Consider the following 16,237-nt stretch of genomic DNA (forward strand, 5'->3'; position numbering starts at 1 on the left):
TGTGTCCTGGTTTACAGTGCCTCTTACTTAGGCGCATTATTTTTGCAACTTTTTGGTGCACAAGTTTTTAATGAAATCAAAATCCAAATGCGGCTGAGCTCGCAAAAAAAGAAAAATGGAAAATGAAAAACATGAAACACATTGGCAACCCTCAAGTGGCAACTCCCAAAATGGTAGCCTAATGAGCAGCCAACTGCACTCGGGTTTTAGTTTCAATCGACTTTAATTTCCGTCTACTGCATATCAGAAATTTTCTCAATTCTCCTGGTAGCTTTTCCCCATCTCTCTCTCTCTCTCTCTCTTCTCCTCCTCTCTGTCTATCTCTCTGTGTGTATGGTCTGCTCTATCAGTTGTCGTTGTAATGCAAATTGGTTTCTGCTGCGTTATGCATCTGTGTCAGCTGTCAAGCTGACATTTGGCATTCTCTATGCATCAAATATCAATTTCAGTTTTAAGAGCTGACAAATTGCATGGAAATTGCGTCAGAAATTGAAATGAATGTGCACACACAACAGCAGCGATAACAGCAACGCTGACTGTGGGCGGCTTTGGGGGCGTGGTTGAAATGAACGATCAACTAAGCAAATTATTGCGTGGCCCATTGCGAACGTATGTGTGTGGGTAAGGCAAGGTATCGCGGCATTAATATGAGCTGACTTATGTCATATTCATGGGCTGACATTCAGGCGCACCTACACACACTGTGCCACAGTGCCACACACTGTGTGCCACATGCACGAGGCACTGAAGCGCGCTTCGATTAAACAAACCCGCTCAAATATGCATTGACATTGAGGCAAAGACAAAAGGCATAGCAGCAGCACCAAGTATGTGAAGCACAATCACAGTGTGGCACGCACACACACACACACACACACTTGCAGCAAGGATGTGGCATCCACTAAAGGTCGCAACAGTTGCATAATGCGCAAAACTCCATTTGCCATTTCTCTTTCCGGCTTCAATTTCAGTTTCTTTTTCTTGTTTTGGGAAGCTAATTAAAGCGGCTAACGATGGGCAACGATTGCATAAGCTTCCACTGAAAAAAAAACTCTCTTGCTCAGCGCGCTGTCAGCGCCAGTTGCAAATGTCAACGCAATGCAATGCTACATTGGAAGCCGCTCAAGGATATTCGAAAGAGAGCGAACGAGCCTGCGAAAGAGAGAGAGAGATGCACAAACAATACACTCACTCGCTTGCGTAACGTAAAAGTAGCCTTGAACTGCAGCCTGACGCTTTCAATGGATTTGCATTCCATGCGCTGCACACACTTCCAAGGTCACGCCAACGCCAGTCACTAAATGATAGTGTGGGAGTGTGGAGAGTTTGCCTTACGCACACACACACACACACACTTACACAGAAATACAGACTGCAAACGAGCATACATAAATAATAAGCATGCAATGTGTCTGTGTTTGTTGTGCTGTCAAGCCGCAACCAAAATGCCAGAAAACTGTCGCAAACTTTTGCCTAATTGGCACTCGAACAAATGCAGCCAAAGAGCGCAAGAAAGCGAAAGAGAGAAAGAAAGAGACGAGTGCGGATATAAATCTCGCCAATACCTTGCAATTGGTCTGTGCTTTTTTTGCTGTTTTTGTTTTTGGCGGGCAAGGCAGCGAACATGCAATATAATAACGGTTAAGCACGCAGAGTCAGTGAAGGAAGCAGCGACGTCGGCATCAACAGCGATAACAACAAAGTAAGCGAGCAAAGAGCGAGCACAAAAACGTGCAAAGGCAAAAAGCGGCAGAGCGAAACGAGCAGTCGAAACAACAGTTGGGATAATGACGTCAAATGAACAGAGAGAAAGACAGAGACACACACTGCCAACACAGAGGGTTGCCAGATCGGCAAAGGGTTTTAAGTTTCTTGCTCTAGTACTTCGACTAATTCAAAAGCGTCAACTAGAACAGTTAGTTAACTATTTATTGCATCATAAAAACATTAGACTACGTATGAATGTGGCTGATATTAATGTATTTATGCTGCTGTCAGTCAGTCAATTAGCGAAGCTTTTCCACCCAAGCATACATATTATATTCTAATGGCTTTAGTTTGTTATTGGAGTCACCCTCGCACACACACACACACACACACACAGTCACACTCATAAACTCACGCACACTCATACAAATAAACAAGTCAGCTATCCAAACGTGCAACTGACGCTGCCCGGCAAAGCTATTTAATGCCCTTTTTCGCTTCTGGTTACCTACATCCGCCCACCGCCTCCTCAGGCCCTTAGAAATTGCTATTTGGTTATGCTGGCAGCTCTTTCATTTGCCGTTCTTTTTTCTGTGCTTTTTTCTGTTCGTTTTCGTTCATTTTGCTGCTCTCTTTTGACTGCGCGCGTTGTGTGCAAGTTGGTCATAAAAATGGAGTAACATTTATGACCCACATCAGGAGACGCAAAATGTGCGAGGGGCGAGGGGCGAGAGGAAAGGGGGGAAGATGGCAGTGAAGTAAAAATTGCGAGCGCGCTGCGTGTTCGTGTTGCAGAGGAGGGTTATGTGTGTGGGCGGAGTGTTTGCCGCCGCCTGCAAGCGCAACGTTCACAAGGATATTTTATTTTACTGTTATTTTTGTTTGCCATTTTTGCTTTTCTCATTGTTATGGCTTCCCACGCCCCCCTCTGTCGCCCACTTTCCATCTCAGCATTCGATGGCCATTTACTTTTGACTCCTTTACGCCATTTGCGGCCTCTACTTTCTGTTTTCGTTTTTTTTTTTTTGTTATTCGTTAGAATTTGCCTACAACTCTCTCTTATAATATTTTTTCGCCGTTAAACCTGCGACGTCGAAGCCGACGCCAACGCCAACGCTGACGTCGCTGTTGCTGTACGAAATTTTCAAGGGTAAATATGCGTATCGGATTTTGTTGAGGTGCGCAAGGATTTGCGTGTCACACATTCATACACTCACACACATGCACACTTATTGAGTGAGTCAGTTGGCCGCTTAAAGTTGACTTACCCCTTTTGCTGCTGCTGCTGCCGCTGTTGTTGTTGCTGCTGCGTCTTTGGTCATTAGGCATGCAACACATTTTTGCATGCACATGCAACCGACGCTTTTAAATCAGGCGCCACTCGCAGCTGCTCCTTCTCCTCCTCCTCCTCCTCCTGCTGCTTCTTCTCTCGCACACTGACCCAGTTCGCTTTGTTTTGCGTGTTTATCTTACACACGTTTCAGCAATGATGACGACGTTAACGTCGACGGCGACTGAGACTGAGACTGAGGCTGCTGCTTTTGCCGCCTGTTGTTGTTAGTTTGCTCTTCTTCTACGTCAGCCTCTTTTGCGTGTTATTTTCGTATGCCTTTTGCTTTGACCGAGTTAAGTAAATCACACACACACGGCGAAAGTGGCAGTAACGGTGAACAGCAAGTCACACAGTGCAGGTCGAAAGTATGCAACATTAAATTGATTACACTTTCACCTTACGCTTACGCTTGTGTGCATTTTTTATGCGCTTTTTCCTTTCACTGTTTTTGTTTTTCTTCTATTGTGTTGCTAATTTCGTTACTTTCACTTTGTTAGGCTTTCGCCTGCTTACCTCTGCGTGTATGTGAGTCTGTTGAGTTCGTTCGTGTGTATGTGTTGGTAAGCACACGTGTGCGTGGCTGCAGCCAGTTTTCTCTGTTTGTCTGTGTATGAGTGTGTTTGTGTATCTGTGCGTCGTCAGTTTTCGTTTGTCAACTTTTGGTCGCGCATTGATTTTTCACTTAACATTAATTTAGATAGCATTAATTCCCATTCAATATCTATGCACAATTTCGACGCCGGATTTGATGTGAGCGCGTTTCTCGTTTCTTTTCGTTTTGATTGCTTTTCATTTCGATTTTTGCGCGCGCTCCCGCTTCATGTGTTAGTGAGGGTACGCGCGTGTGGGTGTGTATATGTGTGTGTAGCAGGTGGACAAAATCAAATAAGTTGCTCAATGCCGTCCACGAGCGCAGCGCACGTCCGCTCGCCACGACTCTTCACACATTTCTGAGAGCGGGCTTTTCATAAAATGTTTACGTTTGGCTTCCTTGCGTATCCTACACACAATCTCTCTCGCTCCTCACGCTCTTGCTGACTACACTCTCTCTGTGACTTTGCTTTTGCGTTTGTTTTTGCGTGGTGTCCTCTCTCCGTCTGTATTTTTGTGTTTGCGCTGTTGGAGCAGCACAGCATAAGCGGCGCCAGAATGTCTACGCATAAATAATACGCACGTGGCGTGGTGAGAGGAGTGTAGCTAAGAAGTAACAGTTGCTCTCACTACAAAGTAAATCCTTACTGACAGGTACGTGCAATAGATAGAGAGAGAGCATTATACTCTACATTACTGTGGAGCCTTACACGTCTTAAGAAGCTGCTGTTGACTTATATTGATGAAAAATTCAATAAGTTAAAAATTTGGACTGTATTTAATGGATGAAATGTAATACAACTTAGTAGTAGATTATATGGAAATTTTATAAATAATAAATTACAATTATATTGTCTAATCCAATTTAATTATTTTTTTGAGTTTCTCCAATATTTGTAACGCCGCATCCTACAATTTAAAATTTTCTATATACGGTTATAACTTAAAATATTTAGTAATAATATAATAATAAATAATATACATAATATTCTTTAAATTTATAGCATTTATTTTCAGAATTTATCTAAATTAATTTTTAAGATTAAATTAATAAATGCTAATAATAAGTATAATTAAATTGTAATCATTAACATCTTTAAAATAAATTTGCTTCGCATAATTTTAAACTACAGCACTATGAATAATATTATTTGCGAAACATGTATTTGTAAGGCATACTTCAGTCGGCTATGGCTTTTTAATGTCGTCTGCAATCATAACAGTAAACAAATCGCAGGAGAGAAATACCCATGCAAATACACCAAAAAATTACAACTGCTTTTGCCTCGCACTCTCTGCTGTGCTCCACGCACGCACTCACTCGCGCTCTCGTTCGCTCTTTGTCTTTGCGCTCGCACATGCGCTCTCTCGCAGCTGTTCAATGCGCAGCTTCTTGGTGACTTCTTTTGCATTGGCCCCCCTTCGTCATCTCTCTTCTCTCTTGTAATATACCACATTTCCTTTACGACTGCGACGTCGACTGCGACTGCTGCTTCATGCAGAGCACGTGAACTTTTGTGTTTACTTTTTAATTTTCTTTCAGCTCCCAGTTGTTGTTGTAGTTGTTGCTGCTGTCGTGTTAGTTGTTGTTGGTGGACGAGGTGAGGAGGATGCCACTGCCAGCGTGCGTTGCTTTTGTTTTTCTGCCACTTTTGCTTGTTTAGCATTGCAGTTTTCATTCATAGCATCAAAGTCGAATTCCGAAGCAGCCGCTGGCAGCAAGAAAGAATGGTGAGCGATGAAGATTGAGAGAGGGGGATGCCTGAGAACTATGCCAACTGCTTGCCACTTCACTTGGCCAAACAACGATCGGCAGCAGGCAGCAGCGAAGCAGCCTTCATGTTGCTTGTCTATGGAAATTGGCGCAAAATATGCCCCAGTTGGTTCCCCAGGCGAACCGTTATGCTTATGTTGTGGTTTCTTTCCTTTTTTTCTCCCTCTCTCTTTTACGCTCTTACACTGCTTCTTTTTCTGCACATTTTGGGATCCCAGTTGCATTTTGCATATGTTCAGTGTATGAGTGAGTGTGTGTGTGTTTTAGCCAGCTGCCATTTTCAATTTGCTGGAGTCATGTTAAATCATGCATGCTGATTGTCATGTGGTCTCTGCTGCCACAGTGCAACAAGGAAGCTCAGAGAAAGAGAGATGCTGATAAAACTAGAAAACGAATTGCATACTGATTTGCATTTGTGTTAAGCAGGCAACAAAAATCGAGACAACAGTGCTGCCAATTAGCAAATGTTCAAATGCAACAATTGACAACAGTTGGCAGCACCTGCAACGATATCCAAAAACTGTTTGCAGGCATTTTGCTGCAAATGGCGCAAACAAAGGCTTTGATTTTAGGCAAACGAAGTGCCTGATAAACAAATAAACACACACACGCAGACAACAAGCGGAAGAGGCGGGGGCGGTGGCGGAGGCGGAGGAGGAAAGGGTTGTGGTCAGTGCTACGGATATGCAAAGTCGTAACTCATATGCTCCCCTGCTCCCTTCCTCCTTCCTTCCACCCACACACATGAGTAATTGCTCTTGTGCATGTGTCCATCTCTCTATCTCTGTCGCCCTCTCTTTGTCTGTCTGTCCGACTGTCTAGCAACGCTGTGTGCTGTGCGTTACGGTTAGTTTGCAAGCCATTTAAGCCTGGCCCACGTTCTGGCCACCACGTCAAGGTAAACTGTTGATTTCGTGCGACGTTCTGCGGTCCAGATGCTGGCAACCATTTCTGGTTTTGGTTACGCTTCTGCTGACATAGCCCACGTTTGTGTATTTATGTGTCAGTGTGTGTGTGTGTGTGTGAGTTGGTGTATGTCTGCTGTTGCTGTGTTTGTTTGCATATTTTGTTGTGCTGCTGCTGCTGCTGCGACTCATAATGACATTACGAGAAACTAAAGCCGAATGCCAAAAGTTCAAAAGTCCAACAACAACTGCAGAGTTCCCCCTCCTCTCCCTCCTCCTCTTCTTACTGCTCTCCTCCCACACTAACTGCCTCAGTCGGGCGACAAATTTTCGTACGTTTTCGCTATGCCATGCAAATTTGATGGCAGTGCTTTGAGTGCTGCCATAAAATGTGACAAAATGGAGCCATTGCTTTTTCGGGGCGCGCTGCAAAGTATGCTATGAAAAGTATGCAGCACGCGCGTCCACACAATGAAATCCACACTCACACCCACACCCATACACACACACTCACACTCACGCTCTCACACCCGCTCAATTGAAGAGTGAGAGTTGAATGGTTTATTTTCGTATAGAGTCGATAATTTAATGTACGCACACACACACACTCAATGCATTGGGGAATTGAGTTGCTCCCTCAAAGGGTTGATAGCAAGCTGCTTCTTCTACCCCCTATCTCCACGCCCACCCTCTGCCATTGCCCAAAAGCCCCAATGAGCTTCGAAACCCTTTTGAGGACTAAATATAGTATGTGCGCGCTTAAAAGCATTTCATTTCATTGACCAATTCAACTCACTAAATAGTGGTTAACAGTTATCTGTTTCTCTTGTTGTTGTTACTTGTTGTTGTTGTTGCTTTTGTGGTTTCTTTAGTTGTTCTTGTTATTTGTTGTTATTGTGTGTTAGTTATTGTGGCTGTGGTTTTTATACCCTACAGCAAATGCACGAGTTTAATGCATGAATAAATAATTACACGCACGCTTAAAAGTATGCAACATTATTTTTAATGAGCTGCATGCGAAATTTTACAATAAATTTTCAAGTTAAATTTCATCAATTATTGAAGCTATTAGCAATGTAATGAATTGATTTTAATAAAGAAAAGGTATATTAAAAACAACTTTTGTATACAAATCATTATTAAATTGTAGATATCTGTGAAATGTTTCGATTAATAACAAGGAACAAAAATAATGACTAAATTAAGTGCCTAACAAAACAGGAAATGCATTTTGATTATTTAAATCATGAATTTTCTAAAATGTAGCAACTTTAACGACTTGACGTAAGCTCTTTAAGCTTCTTATTATTTTGCTACATAGCTTCTAAAATATTTATATAATTTCGCAAGAATTTCCTCACTGAAATAGCACAAGATTTCTGAAATATTACTTCTTATAGTACATTATTTTGAATTTTTTAAACTGTCGCTCAAATAATTACTCATCTAAACTGAAATTAAAAACAACGCCAACTTTTTTTTGCTCTCTATGGTATATTTTGAATGTAGTACTATATCAATATACCAAATATAGTCTTTGGTATTTTTTGCAGTATATTAAAATTTTAGATACAGTATCATATGAATATACGCAGTATATCCTTTGGTATATTTTAGTATTTTGAGGTATATTAATTCTGTATATTTTTAAATAAATACCGAACTCGATTACTTTTATTAAAAATGAATTGCGAGTATCTCAACTTTCTTTGATATTGACAAATTGAATTTTAAATATCAGTATTATTTGTAATATTTAGTATTTCAGTATTATTTATTTCAAATAGTTTACTGCCCCACTTAAACTCTCATTTCGTGTGAGTATTAAAAGGGTATAAAATACATTGCAAAGTTTATCGGGCATAAAACCAACCGCAGATTGTAATTAATTGAATTTATCTGTTGTATCATGCATGTTCGTCGATGAATGTGTTTGTGAAGGGGGAAATAAATGTGCTCAAATGTGTATATGTGTGTGAGAGTGTGTGAGTGTGCATTAATCTCATATGCAAATTGGAATCAAATACAGATGCGAAATTAGTCGATTCTAATTCGCAACAAACCGCCGTCTAAATAACTGAGGCATATTCAATCCAATTAACCGCCCCTCGCTGCATTTGCCACCTTTTGTTGCACACACACAAGGTATATATATAGTCAATATGTCGGATGAATATATGTATATGGTAGATGATTCTGTCTCGTTGCCATCCAGCTGACAGGTGTTTCACTTTACTATTGCTTTTTGTTGGTTTTTGTGGATTACGGATTACACAATCAGCTTTGTCAGTGTGGCAAAATGGTTGTTTGTTTTGCATTTGCAGCGCGACTACGTGACTCCGGCGAAAGCCCCGCCGTGGGGGGAGGGGGGCAGAGGGTAATAGGGGAGAAGATTGTCACTTGAAAATTCCATGCGTGATCGATGCACAGAGCTCAGAGCACGATGATGGCAGCTTGCCATTGGTTCGAATTGAATTCGACGCGGCAACGTGCCTCTCTCCGGGGCAACATTAATGTCAATTTTGATGCCTGATTTATGGCAACGCATTTGGAGCAGCGCTGTTGTCGTAGCATGGCTTCATTTGAATTCAATTGGCTCGCTGCTCCAGCTGAAGCTGAGACTGAGACTGTGACTGAGACTTTTGCACTGATTTTCCCCCTTCGACTAACAAATCTACATTTGCTTATATATATAGTAGATGTGTGTGTGTGTGTATAGTATGCATAGTGCGGCTGCTTGTGACGGCTGAAGAGCACGTGACCCGCTAACCTTAAAAACACTGCCGCCTCTCGCCTCTTGCCTCTTGCAGAAAATCTTGCAGAATCCGCCTTCGCCTTTTGCGCCTTCGCCTTTTTGGCTTTTGCCATCTCCATTTCCATGCCAGCGACTGCCAAAGGGCAATAAAAAATTGACAACGTCAAAAAAGCGAAGCCCGAAAAGTTTTTACCCCGCCGCCCCCCTCTCACTACCCCCACCACCACACTCTTTGACACCCTCGGGTGCTGTCTATTCCTATCAGTTGACAGGCTTTGTGACACAGTTACGAGACAACGCTGTTGCTGTTGTTGCTGCTGTTGTTGTTGTCCTTAAAGGATGCGCCAAGAGTGCTGCATGTGCAGCGTAGCCGAAATTGCTTTGCATTTGCATTGTTAGGCAACTATTTCCATCCCCCTCTCTATCATACCCTTTGAATGCCAGCGCACACCTGCGGCCGCATTTTAGCATTATTAAAGCGCCCCCTGGCGGCAAGCACATGCACATTTCGCATTTTACCGGAAGCACTTTGCTCGCAGATTTATGAGCAAAGATTGAGAATGGAAAGTGCCTCCCACACACTCCCACTCACCCTCCCCCCACCATCTTCAAACTGTAAACGCGCAGCTTGCAACAACGTTAAATTTTGCATTTCGCCCAAAACTGATAAAGCTGTCGGCACTTTGGTTTTCGGTTTTCGGTTTTGGCTTTGGCTTTGCGTGTAGCGCAGTGTTTGTTTCGCACACACACACCCACACACACACACAGGGTCTACGGTCTAAAGTTATGTCATGCCAAGTCAACTTGTTTGGCTTTCATTTGCTGTCCACACATACTACAGGAATGCCTCACTTGCCTGCCACTTGCCACTTGCTACTTGCCACTTGCTGCCTGCCACTTGCCTGTAATCCCCGCCAAGCGTCCAATTCTCCGCATATAATCCATTAAAATGTACGCAGCGAGAGCAGCTCACAAAATTGATTGGAAATTCAAGTAAAATTCGAAAAGCTGCTTTTGTAAAAAAATCTTATGAATTTTGCCAAGAAGAGATAAAAAAATATTGGATCTAATGAACAGTTTTCATCAAATATTTATTTACTTTATTAATTTAGAGTCTCATGTTTTAGTTTTATATAATAAGCCAATAAATTTAGCAGCAGAACTTTTCCATTATTCAGTTCAAAAAGTTGCATTTATTTATTATTTAATCGTAGGGTTTAATCTACAGAGCATCGTCACTGGATCCGTGTCACAATCTATACATTACACAAATCATTGCTGCATTACTGTTATCAATAAATAATATATAGTAAGTAAAATACCTGCAGTTGCCGCACAGAAAAATGCAATCAGCAAGCAAGCGGACAGCGCTAAAATATTAATCATCCGCTCCATTGTACGATGATTTCTAGAATGATTCCATTTCAGAATTATACGAATCACGTAAACAAATTTGCAGCAAAGACAAATATATTATAAAATTATATTTAAAATGCATACGCATCAGCTGTTGTCGAGCTTATCAATTGAACATTCAATCAACATTAATAATGTATATAATACATGATGTTCCATATTCTAGGAACATTCATAATGTATATAATACATGATGTTCCATATTCTAGGTATTCCGGTAAAAGTTGGTGTATCAGATTGAAATTATTCCTCAACAAATATTCCGCAACTTATTTTAAAATCTTCTGGACTAATATCAATCACTCTGCACTATCATCCGCTCCATTGTACCTTGCTTTCTAGATTAATTCTAGATTAATTAATCAGTATCATAAAAACAAAATTTTACCTTGACAAGAAAAATTCAATGTTTTTTTAAGTTGCCTTTAAGCAAGCGCCCACTTAATTAAATTCTTGGTATTTAAGTTATCCTTTAAGAGTAGTACAATTAAAAGGAATTCAATGAAAATATAATAAAATTAGTATATTATGACTAATATCAAAATATCAATAACTCTGTCTCTTTCCTACTTGTATACTTTATTTTGAGTCGCTTACTGAAGCTGCCATCTTGTTTAGAGTAACTGATCACCCAGCGCCACCTGTTGCACTTTTGAAATACTATTCAAAAGGCGCTTCAATTCAAACTGCACTGCATGTTTGCAGCTCTGTAACAGCTAAAAATTGCTTTTAAAACATTTTGTATTTAAATTTCAATTTTAGTATTCTTCAATTATATTTAAATTATTAAATCATTTTGTAATTCATTCGTTTCAATTGATTAATTTCTATAATTATTCTGTCTAATTTCAAAACAAATCAAATACACATATATTTTATCAGGTGTTCAGCAAAAGATGTGATTAGTTGATATTATTTTTTATAAGAATAGAAATAACAAATTTAAGCTTGATTATAAAATTGGAATGTTTTTTTAAGTTGTTTTATGCGAAAAATATAAATAGCCAACTTAACCTTGATAATAAAACTGCAATGTTTTTTTAAGTTTTCTTCAAGCGAGCACTTACTAAATTAAATTATTGATACTTTGAGAACTATATATGTAATTATTTTTATATTTCATGGGAATGCTATGATTAAATTATCGTTTCAAATGAATATCTTATGAAACTGCCCTCGTTTCGCTGTAATGCTCGCTGTGCTCATCCACTTGGCTCTCCGCTACTCGTAAGTGTGCTCAATGCAGCACTGAAATTCATTTAACGACTTGGCGCACTTTAACATCGCACACATACACACACTCAGATACATAGAGATAAGCAAACACACACACACACACACACACACTCACACACATTGGCGCAGTTGTTAAGCCCGAAAAAAATTCACATGGAAAGTTGTTCCTGTTGCACGCTCATTTAGTTGCGGGGAGGGCAGGCGACAACAGGAAGACAAAAGTCGACAATGGATGTAACTGTAACTTGACCTTGACACGTTCTACTCTCCCCATCCCTCTCCCATCCCCTATTCCCTCCTCCTGCCTCCCACTCAGCGAAGGCAGTGGGAAGGCGCCTCTTTTTGACATTCGTTTGGCTTACGTAAATTGAATTTTCAGTTTGATGAATGTAAACCTTGTGAAATTGTCAGTGGGAGAGAGTGAAGGGAAGAAGTGTTGTATAAGTGTGAGTGTGTGTGTGTGAGCGCGTGATTTTTGGTGTGCCTGCAATTGCCAGCTGTGTGAAGGCTGCGCGCCTGCAGCTATGCAATGCTTTTGCCTTCGCTCCAGTTTCGCTTGCAAAGCTTAAAGGAGATGGAAAAGAGGTGGAGAGGGGGGGAGTGGGGTTGATTTACAGAAGACGCATACAACTTGAAATTAAATTCGGGCAAAATGCTTCGCATACCGAAGAAAGGTCAAAATGTTAATGTATTTGAAATGAGGCAACGCCAAACACCAGATGAGAGATACGGCACAGAAACTTTTACTTCTCCTTCCCACTTCCACTCTCCCTCCCTCTATCTCGCTATCTCTGTCTATGTCACTTCCTCGCTTCCTGCTTTCCTGCTAAAACAGACAGAGAGCAAAGTGGAAAACTTGTCCATGCTCATTCATCCATCTCGACATGCCCGAAAGGCAGCAAGCAGCCAAGAAACACACACAAGCACCGAAGACAACAAAAAAGTGTGGTCCAGTAGTGCCTACAAGTGGCCGGACAATCGCACATGATGCTCCTCTTGAACACCAGAATGTGTCTTGTCCTTGTCCATCGAGCATGGCGTAGGCGGCAACAAGCAAGCGGGCGCACTCACACATTTTCTTTTCGGGGTGTGTTGGCGTAGGCGTATAATGCGATTTGCCACACGTAGACAACATTTTTTTCCCTGCTTCAAGTTGTTTAGGGGAGGGGGAGGTGGAGGGGCACAACACCGTCAACTTGGATTGCGTTAATGCTCAATGCTTTTTTCGGGTGATGGAGGCGGGGGTGAGGTTTCAATAAGTAGCACATTGTGTGGGATACAAGGCTCCATTATTTATTCATAAACACTTCAGTTATTTAATAACATTATGTTCGCTTGTGCTCTGGCTCTGGATAAGTTCACGTACAAATAATATGCACTACATTCTGGGACAGATCTGTCACGCAATTTATTGGTAACCAATCAGCTGCAATTAGTGACCAACGGTCAATGTTCTCATTACTGTGTGCAACAATAACGTTTAGTTGATTGATTTTCGAAACTGAAAATGAATGAAAGTTATTTTTGGGAAACGTAAAGCAAAGCTTAAATGTAATTGTGCCTTGTACAATTGTCAATAAATATTTGTGCTGTTGCTATATATATAAAATAATTAATGATTTTAGTGTTTTATACACTTCGCTTGTATAAATTAACATAATGAGAAAGTTTGGGTCTGAAATATTACTGGAAAGGCAATTAAGAATGTTAATACTTATTAAAATTATATTTCTCAAGAGATTTTTATTGCCCAAAACCCTTTTTTAAAAGAACAGTAGACTTATCATTATAATTACACCGAAACTTATATGCTACGCTCTTTTTGGTAGTTTCAAAATAAAAGCGTTGCGCGGGCGTTGAGTGTGGCGGTCGATCGATACATTTTCGATAATGCCATCCACAAGTGGAAAGCAACTGCCAACTGTTGAGTCCAGCGAACGCTGTTTACAACGGTCATTTTTGTGGACTGCCAACTCAGTTTGCAAAAATTAAAAACAGCTGTTTGCCAAATTAACAAACTGAAGAGTCAACAAATTGTGCATTTTATTGCAAAGCGTAAAAACTACACACACACCATGGATGAGAAAGAAAATCCATACGATATGGATAGCTCCAGCTTCGACTCGGACAGATATCTAGAGAAGCTGCTGAAAGATTGCTCCCTCAAGCAGATAATGGACACGGAAGCAGCCGTGGTGAAGGACACACAAACATTGCACTCGGATATGCAAACGTTGGTCTATGAGAACTACAACAAATTCATTTCGGCCACGGATACTATACGCAAGATGAAGGACGACTTCAAGCAGATGGAGACGGATGTGAATCTGCTGATGAACAAAATGCAATCGATAACCACGTTCAGTGAGCAAATAACGGGAACACTGCAAGGCACTCGCTCCCAGCTGTGTCGCCTCTCCGAGAAACATTCGCTTTTGAAGCGTTTGCAGTTTCTGTCCACGCTACCAGCTAAGCTCAAAGCACTCATAGAGGAGCAGAATTATGCGCAAGCTGTACAGGATTATCTGCATGCCCAGAAAGTGTTTGCCCAATATGGCAGGCAGCCTTCCTTCGATGGTATACAACGTGATTGTGATGCCATCATGGCCGAGCTAAAAGAGCGGCTGCGCCAGGACTTTCAGCGAGCTGGGAACACGGCTCAGTCGCTAACCGAGATCGGTGAGCTGCTGCTGCAGCTGGACGAGAAGACGTCGGACTTGGCCAGTGAGATGCTGCGTTGTGCGGGTAAGCGGTTGCACGAACAGATTGCCATGCTGCAGGATCAGACGGAGCGCGATATGCTCGAGTTTGTGGACATGGGCATCGAGGGATTCCTCAACGATTTGGCCCTGGTGGTGACCTCCTATTTCGACATGTTTGTGGCCAAGCACTACGAGCACGAGCGGTAAGTCAATGATGTATCTCATTTACAGTGGTTAATTGAGTCCATTGCAGCGATGACTTCCAGGAGAACGCGCTGCACGAGCTCAACATCTTTCTCAATCAGAACATCGACAGTTATCTGAGCCTCGTGCAAGATCGCGTTGAATCCGACATTGGCTTCGGCGACACACAAGTCATGCTGCGTGCCCTCGATCGTCTCCATCGCCGGCTGCAGGCCATGCGCAACATTTGCCGCGGCCTCCAGGTGCAGCGCAACACGCTGGATATCATTATTGCGGCCGCACACCAACTGTGCGATGCGCATGGTAAGAGTCTGCGGGATCATTTCGCAGACAGCTTGAGTGCTGTGCGTTTGTCGCTGGTTTCATCTAAAAGCGATGTAGCCACGGGCGTCAATTTGAACGATCTCATTAGCAATCTGTATGTGGCCATGGTGGAGAAGATCAAGGGCGTGCTGCAGGATCTGTTGATCTTCTTGCGCACCGATTGGTCCTTCAACATCAAGGCGGAGCACAAGGGCGCCTTGTGTGTCGAAGGCATACGCGAGCAATTGCTGATTGGCTTCTTACGGCACATTGCCAAGATGATGTGCGGCTTTGCTGATGCCTCTGGCTCTAGTCCACCCAATCTGCTGCTGGTGCTGTCAAAAACCTGCCTGGAACTGGAGCAACAAGGCGTGCATGTGTTGGCAAGTCACAAAGATAATCTTTTACTTTAAACACTCATCAAGTTTTGCATTTACAGATTGCCCTGGTCGATGATCTTTACGAGATTGATTCGGAGAACAGCGCCACGCTTACACATGAAACTGAAATTTGTGCCGAGATGCGTGAGACAGCTCAGGCATTGCTTGATGCCTATGTACGTCTCCAGGGCACCAACATCTCGCAGATGCTGCGCAAAAGCGTCGAGACGCGAGATTGGCTCAACTGCCTTGAACCACGTTCTGTTCGCGCTGTGATGAAGCGCGTCGTGGAGGAACTGGGCAGCATTGAAGCAGTTGTTGCCAGTCTCTATGAGACTTCAGGTAATCCCGGCTTTCGCACCACGGCCAGCAGCGATTCCAGTCGCAAGACGTACTTCAGCAACTTTAATGCTGCCAAGCCGCAGTATCGATCCAATTGGTCGAATTATACGCCATCGCAGCTGGAGTCGAGCTATGTGTCCAACATACATCGATTGTTCTCGGAGCGTGTGGACATCTTTACCTCGGTGGAGTTTAGCAAGACCTCCATAGTCATGGGCATCATTAAAATAGGTCTCAAGGTAAATACAGCTTAACTCTCTTAATATGTGAAATACTTTATTATTATTCACATTTACAGACACTGCTGGAGTGCGTGAGATTACGCACGTTTAGCAAGTTTGGACTACAGCAGATCCAGGTGGATGCGCACTATCTGCAAATGAATCTCTGGCGCTTTGTCAGCGACGAAAAGTGAGTAAGCAAATAGTTTTTTAAATGTGTATTCATTTTGTGACTTCTCTGCAGTCTGGTCAACTTTCTGCTGGACGAAATACTCGGCTCGGCTGTGCATCGCTGCCTGGAATCCGTGTTGATGGAACCCAACGCTGTGGAGATTATCTGCGAGCGTGGTTAGTAATGCGATGCGTAC

The 16,237-nt window shown here is 42.2% G+C and overlaps 3 protein-coding genes across 3 annotated transcripts in view; 1 reads left to right on the plus strand and 2 right to left on the minus strand.

Moving 5' to 3' along the window:
• The window catches only part of LOC132793642 (heparan sulfate glucosamine 3-O-sulfotransferase 3B1), a 66,837-nt gene extending 63,775 nt beyond the window's left edge, over positions 1 to 3,062 (minus strand). The window contains exon 1 of the mRNA XM_060803649.1: positions 2,976 to 3,062. The gene's annotated coding sequence lies outside the window, so the exon portion shown is untranslated. The remainder of the gene's footprint in view (positions 1 to 2,975) is intronic.
• Positions 1 to 3,109, minus strand: part of LOC132793647 (probable salivary secreted peptide) — a 29,670-nt gene extending 26,561 nt beyond the window's left edge. The window contains exon 1 of the mRNA XM_060803658.1: positions 2,976 to 3,109. The gene's annotated coding sequence lies outside the window, so the exon portion shown is untranslated. The remainder of the gene's footprint in view (positions 1 to 2,975) is intronic.
• A 10,598-nt stretch (positions 3,110 to 13,707) lies between these two features.
• LOC132790276 (vacuolar protein sorting-associated protein 51 homolog) lies at positions 13,708 to 16,222 on the plus strand. The gene is made up of 5 exons (XM_060798761.1): positions 13,708 to 14,622; positions 14,673 to 15,309; positions 15,366 to 15,887; positions 15,947 to 16,059; positions 16,114 to 16,222. Exons 1-5 carry the CDS (start codon positions 13,793 to 13,795, stop codon positions 16,220 to 16,222), a joined length of 2,211 nt encoding a protein of 736 aa, XP_060654744.1. The 5' UTR covers positions 13,708 to 13,792.
• Positions 16,223 to 16,237: the final 15 nt, after the last annotated feature.

The sequence above is a fragment of the Drosophila nasuta genome, chromosome 3 (genome assembly GCF_023558535.2).
Source record: "Drosophila nasuta strain 15112-1781.00 chromosome 3, ASM2355853v1, whole genome shotgun sequence".
Classification (NCBI taxonomy): domain Eukaryota; kingdom Metazoa; phylum Arthropoda; class Insecta; order Diptera; family Drosophilidae; genus Drosophila; species Drosophila nasuta.

Bases quoted from the DNA above. Each gene is read 5' to 3' on its own strand.
- LOC132790276 (XM_060798761.1), top strand. From the start codon at position 13,793: ATGGATGAGAAAGAAAATCCATACGATATGGATAGCTCCAGCTTCGAC. The intron at 14,623-14,672 runs GTAAGTCAATGA...AGTCCATTGCAG, and splicing joins AAGCACTACGAGCACGAGCG to CGATGACTTCCAGGAGAACG. The intron at 16,060-16,113 runs GTGAGTAAGCAA...ACTTCTCTGCAG, and splicing joins CGCTTTGTCAGCGACGAAAA to TCTGGTCAACTTTCTGCTGG.